The sequence below is a fragment of the Sciurus vulgaris genome (genome assembly GCF_902686455.1).
Source record: "Sciurus vulgaris genome assembly, chromosome: 1".
Taxonomy (NCBI): domain Eukaryota; kingdom Metazoa; phylum Chordata; class Mammalia; order Rodentia; family Sciuridae; genus Sciurus; species Sciurus vulgaris.
Window position 1 is genome coordinate 63653186 of NC_136461.1, and position 21853 is coordinate 63675038.

General features: G+C 32.4%; 1 protein-coding gene across 1 annotated transcript in view; it reads left to right on the forward strand.

Moving 5' to 3' along the window:
* MSH4 (mutS homolog 4) overlaps window positions 1–21853 on the forward strand; it is a 95478-nt gene that overhangs the window by 60603 nt on the left and 13022 nt on the right. Inside the window, exons 10-16 of the mRNA XM_079128899.1 lie at window positions 305–474; window positions 2419–2555; window positions 3549–3652; window positions 4648–4772; window positions 6499–6699; window positions 10534–10652; window positions 11944–12072. Of these exons, the coding sequence (XP_078985025.1) occupies window positions 305–474; window positions 2419–2555; window positions 3549–3652; window positions 4648–4772; window positions 6499–6699; window positions 10534–10652; window positions 11944–12072 (985 nt within the window). The remainder of the gene's footprint in view (window positions 1–304; window positions 475–2418; window positions 2556–3548; window positions 3653–4647; window positions 4773–6498; window positions 6700–10533; window positions 10653–11943; window positions 12073–21853) is intronic.

Below are 21853 nucleotides of genomic sequence, written 5' to 3' on the forward strand. Positions count from 1 at the left end.
GAATGAGCATAAAGTCAGAATTTTTATGACAGTTCTTCAGGGATATATTTTATACTCACAGGCACAGTATATGTGTAATTTGGGAGATATGTATATTAGCAGATTTTAGAATTATTCTTGGTGGTTTCACACTATACTACTTTTGACTGATGAAAAAGTTTAAAATTGATAGAGTCATAGCTGTAACTTATGTAAAAATAATTGTTATATAGTTATTTGAAAATAGCTTTCAATAAGTTTGCTATAATTGTGATCAAATTATAAAAAAAACTGATTTATTACCCTTTTTTTATCTTAATGTTAGGTTTGAAATCATACTTGAAAAGATTAAAACAGTAATTAATGATGATGCAAGATACATGAAAGGATGCTTGAATATGAGGACTCAGAAGTGCTATGCTGTGAGGTCTCACATAAACGAATTTCTTGACATAGCTAGAAGAACATATACAGAGATAGTAGATGACATAGCAGGTAATTTATTTCAGGCTGTGTTTATCATTTTAAGGAATAAACCAAACTTTTTAGGAAATGCTGGGATTTTTTGCTGGTGATAACTAGGCATGCATATTTTAAATTTATTTTTTATCTGAAAACAATGTTAACATATGTTACCACCTAAGGAAACTTTTTTTAAAAAAGGACATAAAATTATTATAATATCATCTCTTTTCTGAACTTAAATATAGTTACTCTCATACAATATTTTATGTAAGTTATGAGAAAAATGTAGGCTATTAATGCTAAAAATGTTTCAGCAGCAGAGATATCATTTTTATCTAGAAGAGATGGTGTTTAAGACAGTCCAGTAATTCTTTTAATAAATATTTATTGATCTACTACCTGTAGACACCAGTCTGGGTACTAGGAATATGTAGTGAACAAGATTAAGTCCCTGTCCTCACAGAGCTTATGGGGAGGCAGACAATAAATTAAAAAACACACTCATACATACATAAATATGTACACATATTCTTGTATATCATTATTGGTGGATGTAGATCATAAACACCATAATTGCACAAGAATAAGGTATATAAAGAAAAATGCAACATGTGAGAAGAGTCAGAATAAATACAGGATCTTCCCATAGAAGATGGACATTTGTTCGTAGTTGGAATAGCCCAGGGATAAATTCCACCCACTGGCAGTGGTATAAGATGAATATATAAGGACACCTTAAGGAATGAATGAGCAAATGTGATAGGATGAAATAAGACATTCCCTTACAGAAATAGTAAGTGATAATCCTAAAGTAGACTGGGAACCAGAATTTAGTCTTTGAGAGCTAGAAGGAGTTTGAATGTTTTCCCCAAAGAGAATGAAATACTGAGATTGTTTTGCCTTGTGAACTGAAATTGATTTTAAAAAATGTATTTAGTAAAGTTGAGTAAAACGGAGTCTGGGAAACTAGTTTAAATTATTGCATATAATAATAATAACATTAACATTAATATTTAGGATGATAGAAATGAATATGAGTCAAGAAAAATGCTAAGGTTGAAGGAAAATTCTATAGAAGTTAATTATTAAGTAAATATGACCATGTAAAGGGAAATGTGGCCATTGGTGCTTAATGAGATTTCTAATGTAAGAATGATGGTACCATTGAGACAAGCAGGAAAGTCAAGAGGAGTGATTGTTTTGAGTAATGAAGATTTTAGTTTTCTTCAAACAATGTTAAATATTAATGGTCATAAAATTAGAAATATAATTTTTTTAAAAAAATTAGAAATATAAATTTAAAACTATATTGAGTGTAAAGTTGATAGGAGATTTAGATTTTTTAGGAATTTTATTTGATGAATTACTGTTTCTTTAAAAGAATATTTTGTGTGGTAAAATATATTTTATAGAGGTATTTTCTTACCGTGAATTAATGATGGCAATAATTTATGTGACTGTTCTCTTATAAAAATTAGAATGAATAATATATCAAAAACTAATATAACAATATAAAATAGTCATGATTCTTTAATTTTTACAATTTCTTTTTCTTTAAAAATACCTATCAGTAGGTCTTCTTTTTAAAAGAATATTTAGCCAACTGGGCTCTGTGGCACAGGCCTATAATCTCAGCTACTCAGGAGACTAAAGCAAGAGGATCATTAGTTCAAGGCCAGCCTGGTAACTTCATGAGACCTATCTCAAAACAAAAATAGAAAAGGGTAGGGTGTAGTTCAGTAGTAGAGTTTGCCTAGCTTGTACGAGGCTTTGGGTTGAATCTGTAATACAACAAAACAAACAAAGCAACAACCAAAAAATTAACAACGTATTTTGAACATTAAAAATGTTTGGTTAAAAAAACTATTTATATAAAAATAATAAGAAAAAAATCTTGTGACGCTTTAAACAAACAGTAATTAATCATTAAAATTATTTCACTTCATTTTTGTTTTTCTTGTTTCTGGTCACTAGGAATGATAACACAGCTTGCAGAAAAATATAGTCTGCCTTTAAGGACAAGTTTTAGCTCTGCTCGAGGATTTTTCATCCAGATGACTACAGATTGTACATTGCTACCCATTGATCAACTTCCTTCAGAATTTATTAAGGTTCATTCAAGAGTGGTTAGGAAATTATTGTTCCTGAGTTTATAGTACATTTACATATATACCAATACTCCTTAAGTTTACATGCCAATTTTCTGAATACTTTGTATATTGCTTCTTTTATTTTCCACCCACTCATGTAACAGTTATACTATACTAAGAGTGATTTAGAAGCATTTTTGGAGAAAAAGCAGTTTGGGGAGGTTGGTGTGAGAAAGAAAGGCAAATGAAGAAACAAAATCCAAAAGGTGTTTTTGATAAAAAGAAACATTTTCTATTTTGGTAGTTCTCTAGACATATTAGCCTATTTTGAAAAGCCCTGAAGGAAAGAAATCTACCTAAATTTTAAAACTTAATTATTTCCAAACCTTTGGACCATGGAAATCTTTTTTTCTGCATACTAGTCGACTTTTCTACAGTATGCTAGTTTGAGAAAGTCTGTCCTGCTCTAGTCATTGCTTTGTCTGCTTCCAAGGGGTCCTTTACAAAAACAAACTCTTTAGCTTTTAAATTTATTTGTATATTGCCCACATACATATACAAGCATGTGCTTAGAGGTGTATGTGTATAAGCAAACACTATGTTTCCAAGAAATGAGGGATGGATGAAGTAATAAATGGGTGAAACTCGGCAAGTGATTAGATTTTGAGTGAGGTTCAGGTGTGGGATAAGGGCTAAGACAGAAGTCACACATGGCATGAAAATCACTGATATCTGTCATTGTCACTGATATCTGCTACTTGGTAATAAAATGCAGTGTTTTAACATTTACACAGGCCACTTAAAACCTGTCAAAATAGTCATGTTGGATGGACCAGGTTAAAATAGACCCCTTTATCCTTTGAAGTTGTATTCCTTTTATTTTTCACAAACATTATGTAGAACTTCTTTGTGATATCTCAAAAATTAAAGTGACTAGCCTATATTTCAGTTGTATAAATCTATTTTATTTCATATGCATGTTCATATATCTTGACATTTGTTTTTAACTAACAGATTTCTAAAGTGAAAAATTCTTACAGCTTTACCTCAGCAGATTTAATTAAAATGAATGAAAGATGCCAAGAATCTTTGAGAGAAATCTATCACATGACTTACATGTAAGAGCATTTAAAGTATTTGAATATTGAAATGAACTGGTTATAGAACTATGATAAATTTTATTAATTGACTTTTTGTCTGATTACAGACCATTATAAAATTATGAATGTTATGAAAGAAATTCTGTCATTAGGATGAGGGCCACTGAGCTTCACAGAAGCTTCAGTTCAAATCTAATTACACAAAAAATACCATTATAACATTATAACCAATACTTCTATATTATGCTTTCCACTATAAAATAGAGCTTAGCATAGCATGGGCTTATCTGGAGTTTCTTTTAGTTTATTCTTTTCCTATGGTCAGTAAGCCCTCAGTTTCTCATATCCTGACATTTCTATAGCAATATCACAATGGTGCCAGTTCTTTTGTTGTTCATGAAACAGTAGCTATACTGTTAGAAGAAATAGAGAATTTAGAATTGGTGTTCTGAGATAATAAAGAAATGTTGAAATTTCTAAACAGTTTCAAGACATGGACCACAGACTTTATAAAATATATTAAGTTTTTGGTACATATTTAACTTGTAGGGGAAACACTTTTATACCGTATCACAATACTGAGAAATAAATTCTTAAATAATTATGTTATTTGGATGCTGTGAGAGACAGAATAAAATTAAAATATATAATATCTTCGTATTGAATCTAACATTTGCAAAAAAAATAATTAACAGATGGGATTTAAGTATAGGGAGGACTTGATTTGAAATATCTATGTTGTTTTTATTAATAAAATATTTTTTAATACTTAACAGAAGCAATAACTTTAAAAACATTAATACACTAGAAGATGGATTCTTTATTACTAAGTAGCTGTGATCTTAATTTCCTCATCTCTAAAATGGAACAATTGAATAATAGACTTGTATAGTGGTGATATACAATTCCATTGTGAATATTACTCTACCTCAGGCAATAAATTCAGTAGTATTTGATAATTACATTGTATGTGCTTAAAAAAATTACATGTCTTATCCAACATGTGCTTTCAGGATAGTATGCAAACTGCTTAGTGAGATTTATGAACATATTCATTGCTTATATAAACTTTCTGACACTGTGTCAATGGTGGATATGCTACTCTCATTTGCTCATGCCTGCACTCTTTCTGATTATGGTAAGTTACTTTCTTTGAAATAAGAATGTTGCATACTGAGATTTGTATTCCACTTAAATCATTTTATTTAACAATTATAAATATTTACATTTTTTACATGAAATATATTCTCTTGCCTATGTCATATAACTAAGACACAGAATAAGGTAAAATTACCCCTAAACTTTCTTTTAAAATTCAAAAAATTATTCACTCAGAAATTAGAAAATCAAAACAGAAAAAACTTTAAGAAATTTTAAAGGTTTCCTGAATAAGAGAGACTACAAGGACTGGGGTTGTACCTCAGTGGTAGAGCGCTCGCCTCGCATGTGTGAGGCACTGAGTTAGATTCTCAAAACCACATAGAAATAAGTAAATAAAATAAAGGTATGTGTCCATCTATAACTAAAAGATATTAAAAAAGAGAGAGACTACAGGACGTTTCCTTGGTGAAAATGGCAGTGATTGAAATTTATGAAGTTCAGATCTGAATACCCATTAGAAGCAATATGACAAATCTAATAGAGAGAAATGAATCTCCAAAGTGAGCATTTTCATCTACTTGTTCTTTAGATGTGAGCATACCAAGATCAGGAATTATGTCATTTCTTTTTGTATTCAAGTCTATGCACAGACCTTGAATACAAATGTTAAGTAATTTTTTAATGCTGAGTGAATACTTCAGTCAAGTTAACCCCTTGAAATTTCTTATCCGACTTTTTAGGAATACATACTCTAGCATGGAAATTTATAGAACTAGTATGTGATGATTATGGTTTAATAATTGTGGACCTGATAACTTTAAAAACATTAAAACTTCTAGCTAAAATCCATAGTAACATTTCAAAATTATGATTTTTAATTTACTTTTATGGGAAGTATCTTACAAAATTTTTCATATTTCCATAGTTCTTAAAGTACTATATTTTGCTTTGATATTTTATAGACTGAATCTTATTAATCTTTTATGTATCCTTTGAAATCAGAACCTTACCTTAGGGATTGGCCATCCTGACAGTTTTTTTTAACTCTTAAAGGATTTAATATTGCTCTGTTTTAGTTTGAGAGGGATAATAATAATATTAATAATGAATTAATATTAATTTTTGAAAATTCTTTAAAAATTTTGTCTGTTTTATAATGCATGCTTTCAAGTTTATTCATGCATTTCATTTAGAGGTTATGTAGATTTTTAGTTTTCACTTATACTTCCACCTTCTTCTTCCTTCCACCTTCAAATGATATCCACAGAGACTTGATCATTATTTGTTTCTATGAATTAACAAAACTTTTTTGTTGTATATTATCCTCTTACATTTCTTTTTAGACAAAATTTCTCCAGAGGGTAGGACAAAAAAGTATTTTTGCATTTGGTTTTATTCTATAATCATACCTTATTTTAAGTGCTAAGGATATCAAAATAATGTTAAAAGTTAGTTCTATAGTAATCACTTATTTTAATATTACCAATGGCTATAAATCTATAGAAATCTGAAAATCTAATGAACTATCTGGAGCCCAAGACAGTGACAAAGAACTAAATTGCAGAGTTCTCTGAAAGTGAATAAAAATGATTAGAGTATATCTATTGTAACTTAAAGGGATTTAGTTAGGGATTTTCCATAAAATAATATCAATGTTAATGTCCCAAGTTGACCCTGGTAAAATCACTAAATTTTGTGCAGTACATACATATCACAAACTCTTTAGATATAAATTAATCTTTAAAAACATTCTTTTTCTTCAGTACGCCCAGAGTTTACTGACACTTTAGCAATCAAACAAGGATGGCATCCTATTCTTGAGAAAATATCTGTGGAAAAACCTGTAACCAACAATACCTATATAACAGAAGGGAGTAATTTTCTAATCATAACTGGACCAAATATGAGTGGGAAATCCACATACTTAAAACAGATTGCTCTTTGTCAGATTATGGCCCAGATTGGTAAGTTATGCTTTTATTTTAGAGTTACCAATTATGTTCCCTTTTGAAAATGTTTTGTGCTTAGATTTTAGGTCCAGGTGTCTAATTAACTTAAGGAAAGTTTTGAGTAGATTCTCCTACCTAAAAGTATGATAGTGTGTCTATTATGTAGATCATAACTTTAATTATAGGTATTCATTAAAATCCATCCAATTTGTATTACATAATAGAATATTCCATCCTGGAATATTACAAATAGAAACTTGCTCACTCTATTAATACTGTATTAATTTTTATTGAATTGAATTATATAAGTATTTTAGGTTCAAAAACACTTTTTTTGTGTGAGAAAAAGTGAAATGAGTAGGATAAGCTTTTGCCTCGAATAACCCATGTGAGATTTTCCCCAAATTATAACATTTCAGAAAAAGAAATTTATCCTTTAATTTGAAGGTTACCAATAGGAACTGGGATGTTACACATACATATATGAACACACAACATTGTCACATATTTCTTGATGTCCAAACAACTCCCATCTCTGAAAACTGAGTGCCCTTGAGGAATATGTGGATCAGAGATGAGATTTTTGACCCTAATGCAGGAATTCTCAACCAGGAGTGATTTTGGTTCCCTACCCACAAGCCTAGAAATTTGGTTTTAGTTCCATACCCCTATCCCCAAAACCAAGGAATCTGGCAACATCTGCAAACAGATTTTGATTGTCACAACTGGTGGGAGTATAGTCCAGCAATGCTGCTAACATTCTACAATTCACAGGATGGCTCTCCTCTTTCTCCTTCCCTCCTTCACAAATACATAAGAAAGATATATTGAGCCTGAGATGTTAGTAGTATGATGGGTGAGAAACCTGGTCTAATGTAAAGGATTGCAAATGGAATGTAGCAATAGTAATATTGGTGATGCAGAACAAATTGACTCAGTTCTAGGGAAGGAAATCAGAAATTAACAAATGAAGGAAGATTAAATATTTTATTGAGTTTGGAATTTTTCTGAAATTAAAAGGACATCTTAACTAACTGATTCATATGTAATGTAATACTCCTATTTGAGTAGTTATGAGGAGCTTTATCTTCTAAAAAACAAGTTGTCCAATTATTGAACAACTCTAATTGTTAAAGCATTCATTATACTAAATTTTAACTTTCTATAACTTGTATTTATTAGTTCTAATTCTTTTATTTATCACAGAAAAATCTAGTCTTTCTGATATTAGTTCTTCAAATATTTGAAGATAATTATTCTCTTGTTGCCCATCTTAAACCTCTGAAATACCTCAAACTATATATACTGTTATGTATCGTCTGAACGAAAGAAAGCACTGGGACTTGAAAGACATGGTAGTTAAGAGCATAGACTTGGCAGGTAGATCCATTTTGTCCAATTACTAGTTGTGTAATCTTAAGTAAATTACTTAACCTCTTTAAGTCTTAGTTTTCCTATCTCAAAATGAAGATTTTAATATTAGGTACATACTTCTAAGAATTGTTATAAGAATTGAAATAATGCATATAAAGTACTGTGGAGGGGAGAGTATGAGAAACAAAGGGACTTCCCAGACAGAGGTAAGAGCATTTCTTAAAGCACAAAAGAAGAAGAAAGAAAAACTATGTTGTACTCAAGGATTTACAAATAGTCCAGAGGTTTCTAGTTCCTTTGGTTTGTTGAGCAGAGTGACTATGAGAAGTGGAAGGATATAATGCTGGAGAAATGGACAAGAATTAAATTATTCAGGGATTAAGGGTCTAGATCCTTAAAGGAGGAGACTGAACTTTATCCAGCAATCTGTGGGGAGTTATTGAAGAAATTTAGTAAGAGAATGGCATGATCAGATTTGACTTAGATAGATCACTTTTACTGGCTATGAACAAGAGCCAGACCAGAAGCAAAGTATCAGTCAGACAGCTTTTGTAATAATGTAGATAAGCAATTTGGAGAATATTTTGGGTGGAGGTTAGGAGAGAGGATAAAATAAAACACACCAATTAACAACATATGCTGTATTCTCTTCTTGGTACTTTCAACATTTATTTTTCAATTTAATTCTTCTGAAAGCCTTATAGGAAAGTTGTATTTAAGAGATCAATAATTTCTGCTCTTTGAGGGAAGGTCCTGTGTCTGTGTTATTCACCCCAACACATAATAGCTTTTAATAAGTATTTGCTAAATGTCTACATAATGAGGAAGATCAGGGCCAAAGATTTGCTCAACATCTCCCCATATCAATTTTTTGCCTTAGTCTAACCAACTTGCCCTAATAGCTAATCCTCTTTCTCTGTACCTTCCATATATTATCCTAATATATGTATTATTTATTACTTATATAATGAATATTACTATTAACTCCATATTGTAGATAAGTAAATCAAAGGATTGGGAAGTAATTTGTCAAAGATCACATAACTTCTATGAGGCAGGTATATTTTATATATATATATATATATATATATGGATATATATATATGGATATAGTTTGCAGATGTATTTAAACTATAGATTCAAACTCAGGCAGCATGACCTTAGAATTTTAGCTCTAAGTGAACAAAATGTCCTGTTTGCTAGAATATTAAGAAAGAAGCAGTTCATTCCCAGTATGGGGAAATGGTTTGTTTTTGTTTTTGTTTTGAGTCAGACAGCTCTGATTCAAATTCTGCCTTATCAATTCATTATTTATTTTCAGAAAACATTTATCATGAGATTATTTTGTGTTAGATGCTGATCTATGTTTATAATCTCTGCTTTTAAGAAGATTAAAAAACAGAATAACATGAAAGAGCTATATCTTACTAGCTTTGTGATTCTGAGGATCCATGTTTTCAGTGGTAAAATGAGAAAAAAATTAGTACCTATTTCAATGGATTATTTTGAGAATTGGGGACAATGAATATAAAATGTTTAGCATGTGAAAAGTAGGTGCAATCATTATAATTGCCATTATTACTTTTAGTTTCATTAGTATAACTTACTTTTTTTTTTTTTCCCCTGCTTATCTTTTTCTTCTGATCTTGGCTCCATTGTTTGTCCTTACCTTTGTTTTAAATGTCTGTTTCTTTGCTCCCATTATTTCACTGTTTTATCTATAAAGAGTTTTATAGTGTGATACTTTTCCTACTTGATTATTGTATATTTATATTCTTATGATGTTAGAATGTCTTTTATATCCCATACTTTGTAAAGAGATGGGCACATTAATCAGATTGACTTGTTTTCAAAAGACAAATATTTTAGATTAGTTAGCACATTAGTTTCTCAGGTAAAAAGAGTCTTGTGGATTAAAATTCACCTTTTTCATTTGATCAGATGTTTTACATTTGTTCTGATCCAGGCTATTTCTGAATATTTATGATAATTTTTTTTTTTTTTTGTGGTGCTGGGGATTTGAACCCAGGGCCTTGTGCTTGCGAGGCAAGCACTCTACCAACTGAACTATATCCCCAGTCCTGTGATAATGTTTTCTAATATACCTTTCTATAGTTATTTTATCAGTTTGAGCTTCATAAACATTTCCTTCAAGTCTCATATTTTGAATGAGATTATCATTTAAGCATATTATTTAAAAAATTATCCTACTTAAAATAATCTCTATCTTATTAGAACTTCCAGATAACTTTGTACAACTATTTCTATTTTATATATGAGGAAGATGATATTCAGAGAGTTCAGTGCTATTCAAGGTTATGAAATAAATAATAGAGCTGGGCTGTGTTTTCTAACTTGATATCCATTGCTCTTTCCATTACATAATTCTAGTAAATGAACCAAGAAGTGTAAAATGTTGTTGATATTTACATTTTACAAAAGGATTTTAGTTTACTCTGATCTTATATTTTATAGGATCATATGTTCCAGCAGAATATTCTTCCTTTAGAATTGCTGACCAGATTTTTACAAGGATCAGTACTGATGATGATATAGAAACAAATTCATCAACATTTATGAAGGAAATGAAAGAGGTACCCAAACGAAACTTTGCTTGTGTTAAAAACATTAAATTTTCCCATTAATGGTCAATTATGTAAGAAAATATTCTTGAAGTAATACTTGCAAAGTGCTTATACTCCTTTCTGAGAGCCAGAGGGCAGTCAAAGACAGCTTCCTAATTTTTGTCTTAGGAAGAAATGGAAGTGAATATTTTTTGAACAATAGTTTTAAAAGAAAAAGCTTATGTTATTGAATGATAAAAGTGTGCTTACGTGTTTTTACATGGAAAATATAAAAGACTTTTCAAAAAACAGTATTTAGTACCATTCTGCATAGTTATCTATTGTTCCTGTTAGACTTGATTTTAAAATAAACTATAACTGTTAGAAGGATTTTTAAAATTACCCTCACCTTTGTCCTTATAGAATTTTCATTTGCTGTGTAAAATATGTGTTCTTCCCCATTTCCAAGCCTATATCAAGTAGGCCTCACAGTTAAAGATAGCTCTTGAAATACCTATAGTAGGTAGGAATTATTGGATCACTATTACAGTTAGATACTTTTCTGTAAATAGTGAATAGTTATTTGTCCCACAGTTCATATAATTACTTAGTATGTATTGAATGTCTGTGGAGGAGTATAGCAATATACCAGGTGCTTGAGGTGTATCTTTAAATCATCTTAGCCTTCAAAAGCTTAGTCTCATTGAAAGGAAGAATGTTCGTAAAACTTCTATTGTGTCATAATATAATATGGGTAGAATTTTATCTTTTGTGAAAGAGGGTAATTTTCTTTGGGGTAAGGAACACTTCTGACAATTTAAGTTTTAGTCTTTGTTGGTCATGGATTCCATTTATTTTTTTCTTAAACCAAGAATTAGGAATTGGGTACTTTTTCCTAAATTTTTCTTTCCATCTTTATTGAATGCAGAGTGATGGTAAAATAAATCTATGAGATGATTTTAAGTACTTTATGACAGTGGTTAGTCATTTGTAGAGAAGAAAATGACCATCATTGTACTTTATTTGAACACTTAATTCACTGCTTTGTTTTATTTCACTATCTCTAAAGACATCAATATTTTAGATAATGATTATTTACTCTTGTCTCATATGCACGTCTCTTTCTATATCAGCTATTCTATTGAAATCTTTAGTTATGAGATCTTGAGAAAGAAAAGCAATGTGTTATTTTCTACTCAGCAGGATTTCTATATTAAAATACATTTCAGATGAACTAATAAAAAGATTGAGTTTTGTCCCTTTTTTATGATACTGACAGCTGTTTGACTATAATGAATAATATTAAAATTATATTTTTCAGATAGCATACATTCTACATAATGCTAATGACAAATCACTCATAATAATTGATGAACTTGGCAGAGGTACTAATACAGAAGAAGGTATTGGTATTTGTTATGCTGTTTGTGAATACCTGCTAAGCTTAAAGGTATACTTCTCTATTTATTGTAAATGTATTAAATTTGAATCATTTTTTTGATGTATCCTTTATGTATTTATCCTATATGTATTTATGATTGGATGTCACAGGCACCCAAAATAGCTTTTCAAATAATTTTGGGGTTGAAAACATATACCATAGAATTTATATTTTTGTTGCTTTATTTCTGACAGAAATGGGAATAATTAGTATGAGAGCCATGATATAAACAAGGAAAGGAGAAAATCAATAAGTACAATGTAAAAAGTGGTTGGCTTTAATCAATTTGAATAGTAAAATATGAAGACATTTTAATAATTGTTTTCACATGTAATTATATTGTCTGTGGTGTCACAATGTGACGTAACACACTAGGCATCTGAGGTCACTTTACAAAAAAGTCTATTGACCTACCCAACTAAAATCTAATTCCTTTAAAGAAAACAGTTTTTAACAAATCAGCTATGTCAAACAGTGACTTTTTCTCTCTTATTAGGCTAATTTTTAAAATGTCCTTTTAGATGATCATTCCAAATACTTTTTATATCTAGAATACCTTAAAATGTCCCTAAGATGAAGTTCTTTACATTAGAGTCTGTAATGATTTATTATGTAAAATACGAAAAATATTTTATACATAAAGGTATATGATGAATTAAAAACAATGTTAATAGATCATTTTAGTTTCTGTAATTCTAAATGTCAATCATAATTTCTCATATAAATAAGATGTACTTATTACTTAAGACCAAAAACTAATTAGTATCTGTGGTGGTTAATTTTATGTGTTAACATGATTAGGCCAGACATTTGGTCAAACATTATTTTAGGTGTATCTATAAGGTTATTTCTAGACATTTAACATTGAATTGTAGACTGACTAAAGGAGATGACCCTCCTTAATGTGGGTGGACCCCTCTGATAAATTAAGAGCCTGAATAGAGCAAAGAGCCAGATGATTCAGAGTCTGCCTGCCTTTGATTTGGAAAAGGATATGGGATACTGAAAATTTGAATAGGGATTCATAGGAAGATCGTGATGAAGTTGGAGATATTTCATCCTTAAAATGTGATGAATCTTCTTTGTCAGTGAAAGAGACCTCTCTATCCCCAGTGAAAGTGGCTTTCCATCTCATCTGAAGAGATTACCCAGCATTACCTAAGGAAACTATAATGACTTCCCTGAAGCAATTTCCATGCAAGACAATGCTGAGTATACTCCCCACCCCCACCACTCATCTTGGCTTCTTTCTTGACATATAACTAGACTCAAGTACTGCCTGACTCCTAAAGATGAGGTACAAAATATGACTTAGGAAGGACTGCATCACCCTCCAAAAGAACTACTTGAATTTTTGAAAATTTATTTAATAGAAATCTAGGAAACATGAATGGGGAGGGGTATTCAAGGGTATGAGGTAATGGTAAAAGAAAGATAAAGTTGGATCAAGGTGAATTTATTGATATGGACTATAAGCAGAGACTACATTTAATATTGCAACTCAGTGAGTTAGGAAGGGCTCTTAACAATTTGGTTGGTTGACTGAAATATGGACCATAACTGACCCATCATGAATGAGTTGGAAATACTGGATATAATTCAATGTAGAGGAAGAGCTTCAAAGCTAGGGAGGTTGGAATGTTAGAGCATCTTTGTCATTTTTGATCTACTTACCCCTTATGGGGAAGTTGAAAAGACATACCTTTCACCAAGATTATGGGAAATAAACTTGAGGGGAGTCCTGGCATTCTTGAAGTGGTCTGTTATTACCCTTTTCTATAGGCCAAACCTTATGGTGGGAACTGTGGTTTCTGAATTGGGAAACCAATAGGAATAATTGGATTTGTGGTGGCAGGGGCCAAACAGTGATTCTCAAATCACCAAAGTCAAAGTGGGCATAGTTACTACCATAATGGAAGGAGAGTCAAATCAGAACAGTTTGACTTGAGAGCTTATGAAGATGGCAGATTAGAGGAAGGGAGTACTTTTCCAGTTGCTCCACAGCTTGAGATTCAAGCAGCAGGAGTTTTGCTTCTCAGCATGGTGGGTGCCTGAGGGAATTCACTGAAATTTAACACTGAATAGTAAAATAATCATAGAGACACAGTAATTCAGAAGCTTTGAACATAGAAGAGACATGTTAGAGACATGGCAGCTTTGCTAGTGGCAGCAGCATTAGCACCTCCAGTTCACTACAGAGGGGACAGGGAACACAGGCAGAAAGAGAAAAAAATAGTGAATAAATTTGGCATGGGAGAACCATGAATCGGAGAGGGAAGCTGATCTCAACTGACCCAGAGATAGTGGGGCAAGCTGAAAATTCAAAGTACTTGAACCTCTTGGCAGTGAGCAGAAAGTTGAGAAAGGAGACATTTCCAAGTCTGGGTGGCAACATTTGGTTGTGGAAGCTCTGGAGTTCATAAAGTTTATTGCCAACCTGTTCCAACAAATGCCTACTTAGATGTCCAGAGTGTACATGGCCCATTGCAATCAAAATAGAAACAGAGAGGATTGTGTAGAGGGGAATCCTCACTGGGATGTCAAGGGGAGAGAGGCTTGTGTTTCCATTGTTTCTGGCAGCTCATGCAACCAGCTGGAGAGAGGCCAAAAACTGGTCAGAGTGACTCATTTGCATTCCAGATCTGATCCTAGGAAATCCACATCCGTGGTGATGGAATATGTAAGACATGCAGATGGTTAGTTCTTCCAAAATATGGAATTTTTTTTCCACTTCCAAAAGTGGAATATTGGGGAGGTCCCTGAGAATCAGATGTCCAGTAGATATTGGCATCTACTTAGCAACAGGGGTTATGGTTCTAATCTCTCTGGATTAAATCCTTCCTAACAAAGTTTCAAAGGACAGAACTAAGCCCCAGCCACTGGACCTTCCCATTAGAACACTGCATCAACCCTGCTTGGGGAGTGCAGTGACCTAGTCTGTAGAGACAAAATGCCAATTGTCAGTACTCTCCATTTTGTCCTGCCTTATTCTGTGAGATGGGAAGCTGAGAGATACCACAACCATCATGGTTCCAAGCCACACCAGTTGGCAACTTGGTGAGAAACACAAAGATGTGAGATTTAACAACCCTAACCCTTGATCCTAGTGGTACAGAGTACAAAAAGAAATGCAAAACAAAACAAAAAAAAAAAAGGGTGCAATATCAAAGGCAATGACAATTGAATGAACTGTTGACAATTCATTCTTGTCAACAGTTTTGACTACCTCAGTGGTAGCTCCTGTATTAATGCATATATTAATGCATGAATGTTTGGAAGTGATTGAAATGTAAGACCTGTTACTTAATCGTATATCCTAGTTTGAACTGAGTGATAACTGTAGGCAGGTGAGGCAGGGCTGGAGGAGGTTGATCACTGGGTGTGTGTCCTGAAAGGGCAGCCACTGCCTCTGCCCACCCACATCTCTGTTTCTTGATCCCAACATGGACTGAGCAGCTTTTCTTTGCTGGTCCATTTCCCCATGATGTGCTGCCTTACCTTGGGTACAGAGCAATGGAGTTGGCCAACCATGGATTGAACCTCTGAAACTGTGACCCCAAAATAAACTTTTCCTCCTCTAAGTTTTTCTTGTTGGTATTTTGGTCACAGTGACAACCAACTAAAACAGAGGGGGAAATAAATACACACACATATATATGTATGTATACATATATACACACATGCATATTATATTTTTATGTATATGTATTATTTCTTTCCTTTTTATCTTTTTTTTTCTTTACCCATTTGAATTTTAGCCTTGATTTGATTTTGGAGGGGTAAAATTTATTGTAGGTTTATTTAAATTTGATTTTTTTGTTACTTTGTTTTTATCTTTTTTTTTTTTTGTCCCCCTCTAATAGCCAAATTCTTTTATTCCATCTTCCTCTTTTTATTTATTACTTTTGGTTATTTTTTACTCCTTTATACCTATCACCTGCTACTTCTCTCCTGCTTCCCCCTCTATTCACTTTTAAAATATTTCTTTTTGCCTTCTGAACTCATTTTCTCTTAGGAAACTGAAATTGTGCTATATGTTAGAAGTATTCAGTTTGTATAGTTCCTGCCCTCCCCATTCATGGTGTAGTTATTATTATGGTGAATAACTTAGTTGACCTTGCTCTTTAATGCTAGATCTAGTTTCTGGCTATTATTGTTTTTGCTGATGTTCAACACTGACCCACCATTTCTCTTTGGGTGGTAATTAATGTTGTAAATGTCATAGTAGGTGGTGGGCATTTATTTTAAACCTGTGTATTTATCACTACCATTATTGGTATTACTTACTCCCCCTTTTTCTGGAAAGTGATTGGGACCCTACAAGTACACAGGGTAGAAATTCTTCTGCTGAGCTATACTCACAACTCAGCCAAATCACAGCAAACCTTACTCCATGAACGAACTAACCTCACTCAAGCCCCAACAATACTTTAACAAATAAGGTAGAGGAGACAAAACATCAAACCAATAACCAGGCCCCAAGTAGGAACAACTTTAGGGGGACCTTAAGTTCAACTCCTAGAAATATACCCATATAGCAAAAACAGAGAGATTCCCAAGATGATAGCTCAGAGCAACACATAGTATTGCAGCAGCTCTCCAAGAGTAAATTAAATGAGTAGTTCCACAGGAGCAAACAGAGCAGAATTGGAGGTTAAATTAACACTTGGATTATGCTGAGCCTCGGTGGTGAAGTTAAAAGATACAGGACTTACATAGGACTATAAGAAAGATAACTGCACACCAAAAGACACATGCATAAAGAGGATGAGAACTCCATCTCTACAGATATGCAAGTCCAAGACCTCTGAAAATATATGGAAACAGGCAAACTAGTCCTCCCCCTGCCAATTTATAACCCTCCAGCTAAGAAATCCACAGATATGGAAGTGGGTGAAATTTCAGAGAAAAATTATAAAAAATTAATTATTAAAATGTTCAGTGAGCTAAAATAAAATCTACTGAATCAATTAATATAACAAGTACAGGAGGTTAAAGACCATTTTAATAAGGAAAGAGAGATATTAAAAAGAAACCAACCAGAATTCCTGGAAATGAAAGAAACAATGAATCAAGTAATTCACCTGGAAGTATTACCAACACATTAGATTATATAGAAAATAGAACTTCAGGCTTTGAAGACAAGGCTTATGAATTTTAATATTCAGTAAGCAGTAGGGGTAAAAAAAGACCATGATCAGAATATAAAAGAACTCCAGGACAACCTCAAGATATCAAATTTAAGAATCATTGGGATAGAAAAGAGTATGTAAATAAAGCCTATGGCATAAGAACCTTTACAGTGAAATTACAGGAAAATGTCCTAACCTTAGAAATGAGATGAATATCCACATATAGGAGGTATACAGAACCCTAAATACACAAGATCAAAAAAGAACCTAAGACACATCATAAGTTAAATGCTTAACAGAAAATAAGGAAAGAATATTAAAAACTGCAAGGGAAAATATCAGGTAACATTTAAAGGTAAACTGATAAGTTTATAACTTCTCAATTCAGACACTGAAATCAAGGAGGAACTGGAATGAGATATTCCAAGTTCTGAAAAAAAAACAATTGCCAGTCAAGATTGTTATATCCAGAAAAAGTATATTTCAAAATCAAAGAAGAAATTATAAAAACTCTATAATAAGGACAAATGGAAAGAGCTATTGACCACTAAACCAGTACACACACACACACACCAAAACAAACAAACAAACAAACAAACAAACCAAAAAACCGGAAAAATAAGATCAAACTACATGCTGTTTGCAAGAGACTCATTTCATAGACACAGACACTCACAGTCTGCAAGTAAAAGTATGGAGAAAGATAAATGGAGTCCCCAAACAAACAGGATTATCTATTTTCATATCTGATTTCAAGCAAAAATTAATGAGAAGAAACAAAGGTCACCACATATTTTAAAGGGAACAATCCAACAAGAAAATACAAAGTAAATATTTATGCCCCAAATTTCAGTCCGCTTCATTACATAAAACAAATACTTCTAGACATTAAATCCAAGATAGATCACAAATACAACACTGGGTAATTTCAATATACTTGTTTAGCCAGTAGTCAGGTCATCAGATGTAAAATCAGTAAAGATACTTCTAACCAAATAATATTATAAATTAACTGGACTTAACAGACATCTAGAGTATCTTTGATGCAAAAACACAAGAATTCATTTTCTTCTCAGTGGCTCATGGGAACTTTTCCAAAATGCATCATATGCTAGGGCACAATGCAAGACTTAGTAAATACAAAAAAATGATATAATCTTGTGCATCTTATCACATCATAATGGAAAGAAATTAGAATCAACAGCAAGAAAAATCATAGGACTCACAAAAATACATGGAGATTGAAAAATAGTCTTCTAAATGAAGAATGGATCATAGAAAAAATGAGAGCATAAATTTTAAAAATTCTTAGAAACAAACAAGAACAGACAAATACCAAAATCTCTGGGATGTTATAAAAGGCAGTTCTAAGAGGCAAGTTTATAGCATTGTGTGCCTTCATTAAAAAACCAGAAAGATCCCAAATAATCTAATGATATACCTCAAGACCCAAAAAGAGGAAGAAAAAACTAAAAACTATTTCCAAATCAGTAAAGATAGAAAATAATTAAGACCAGTGCCAATATTAATGGAATCCAGAATGAAAAGCAATACAAAGGATCAATACAACAGAGCTGGTACTCTGAAAACATAAGATTGATAAACCTCTAGCCAAACTAACCAAAAGAGAGAGAAGACCCAAATAAACAAAATTAGAGATGAAAAAGGAGATATCATCATAGATACTTCTGAAATCCAGAGGATCATTGGAAACTATTTTGAAAATTTATACTCCAATTAACTGTAAAATCTAGAAAACATTAACAGATTTCTACAAACATATGAGCTACCCAAATTGAACCAAGAACAGACCAATATCAAGCAATGAGATTAAAGCAGCAATTAAAAGCCTTCCAACAAAGAAAAGCCCAGGATCAAATGGATTCTCAGCCAAGTTCTTCCAGGCCTTTAAAGAACTAACACCATTCTTCCTCAGATTATTCCATGAAATAGAAAGGGAAGGAATGCTCCCAAATTCATTCTATGGAGCCAGTATAACCCTGATACCAAAACCGGAAAAAGACACACCAAGGAAAAACAACTACAGACCAATATCCCAGATGAATATAGATGCAGAAATCCTTAATGAAATATTGGCAAACCATATTCAGTAACACATTAAGGGCTGGGTTGTGACTCAGTGGTGAAGCACTTGCATGGCATGTGTGATGCACTGGATTCAGTCTTCACCACATAAGAATAAATAAATAAAATAGAGGTGTTGTGTCCTTCTACAACTAAAAAAAATTTTAAAAATAGTACATTAAGAAAATAGTACACCATGATCAAGCAGATTTCACCCCTGGGATGCAACTGTGGTTCAACATACACAAATCAATAAATGTAATTCACTACATAAACAGAGTTAAGGATAAGAATCATATGATTGACTCAGTAGATGGAGAAAAGGCTTTTGACAAAATCTAGCATTTATTCATGTTAAAAACACTGGCAAAACTAAAGATTAGAAGGAGATTACCTCAACATTATAAAGGCTATCTACAACATATCCAAAGCAAACATCATACTGAATAGAGAAAAACTAACTGAAGAAATTTTCTCTAATATCAGGAAAATTACAAGGATATCCACTTTCACCACTCCTATTAAATATATTTCCTGAAACTCTAGCCAGAACAATCAGGCAAGAAAAGGAAATTAAGGGGACACAAATAGAAAAAGAAGTCAAATTATTTGTTTGCTAATGACATGATCCTATATCCTGAAAATTTAAAAAAAAAAAATACTCCACCAGAAGACTTCTAGAACTGATAAAGATTTTTTGGCAAATGAACAGGCTATAAGATCAATATTCACAAATCAATAACTTGCCTATACTTTGTTAATGAATATGCTGAGAAAGAAATAAGGAAAACCATCTATTCAAAATAAACTCAAAAAAAAAGCTAAGGTACTTGGGAATAAAACCAAGGAAGTAAAAACAAACAAACAAACAAACAAACAAACAAAAAATCCCTCTATAGTGAAAATAACAGAATAATGAAGAAAGAAGTTGGAGAATAACAAAAGGATGGAAAGACCTCCCATGTTCTTAGATAAGCAGGATTAGTATTGTCGAAATGGCTATATTACCAAAAGTATTATACAGATTCAATGCAATCACTATCAAAATGCTATTCTCTACAGAATTGGTGAAAAAACAGTCCTAAAATTTATTTAGAAGAATAAAAGTCTAATAATAAATAAAGCAATAATAAGAAGAGTGATGCTGGAGACATCATAGTAACTGATCTCAAATTATACTACAGAGCTACAGTAACAAAAACAGCATGGTACTGGCATCAAAACAAACATGAATACCAATGGAATAGAACAAAAAACAAAGACAATCCTACATAGATTGTATCATCTGATCCTTGACAAAACTGCCCATATTTTGTCATGTTGAAGAAAAGATAGGCTTTTAATCAAATGGTGTTGGGAAAAATGACTGTACGTATGTAGAAGAATGAAACTATATCTCTCTCACCCTGCACAAAAGTCAAAGTGGGTCAAATACCTTAGGAGTTACACCAAAACCTTTGCAACTGGTAGAAGAAAATAGGCTCAGCCCTCCAAAATAGTGGCATAGGCACTGACTTTTTCCTAAAGCTCAAGAAATAAAACCAAGGAGCAATAAGTGGGATGGCTCAAATTAAAAATTAATAACCAGCAAAGAAAACAAGAGAGTGAAGAGAGCCTAAAGATGATGATGGAAAATCTTTGCCAGGTACTCATCTGACAGGAATTAATATCCTGAATATACAACAAATTGAAAAGCCTCAACACAATAAATTAAAACCCAATCAATAAATGTGAAAAAGAACTAAACAGAAACTTCTCAAAAGAAAATAAATATGTGAAAATATGTTCAACATCCCTGTCAATCAGGGAAATGTAAATCAAAACTACATTGAGATTTTATGTTTAGCTATAATGGTAATCATCAAGAATATAAATAATGAGCCAGGCATGGTATCACACACCTGTAATCCCAGCAGCTGAGAAGACTGAGACAGGAGAATCACAAGTTCAAAGCCTGCCTCAGCAACTTAGTGAGGCCCTAAGCAACTCAGGGAGACCCTGTCTCTAAACGAAATATTAAAAAGGGCTGGGGATGTGGCTCATTCCCTGGTATTAAAAGCAAAAACAAGAAAAGAATGGTGAAGATGTGGGAGGAAAGGTACACACATACATTTTGGTCAGACTATAAATTAACAGAATTACTTTGGAAAGCAGTATGGAAAGCAGTTTCCTCAAAAGACTAGGAATTGAACCACCATATGACGCAGACAATTCCTCTCCTTGGCATCTATCCATAAGGACCAAAATCAGCATACTAGATACATAGGAGTATCAATGTTTATAGCAGCACAATTCCCAATAGCCCAACCAGCATGGGTGCTTGTCAACAGATGAATGGATAAAGGAGATGTGGTATATATTCACAATGGCGTTTTACTCAGCCATAAAAAAGAATGAAAGTGTACCATTTGCTGGTAAATGGATGGAACTGGAGAATATCATGCTAAGTGAAATAAGCCAGACTCAAAAAGTCAAGGGTCAAATATTTTCTTCTATATGTGGAAACTAGAACAAAATAAGGGGAAAACAAGGGTAGGGGGTAGATCCCATGAAAATAGAAATCAGTGAAGTAG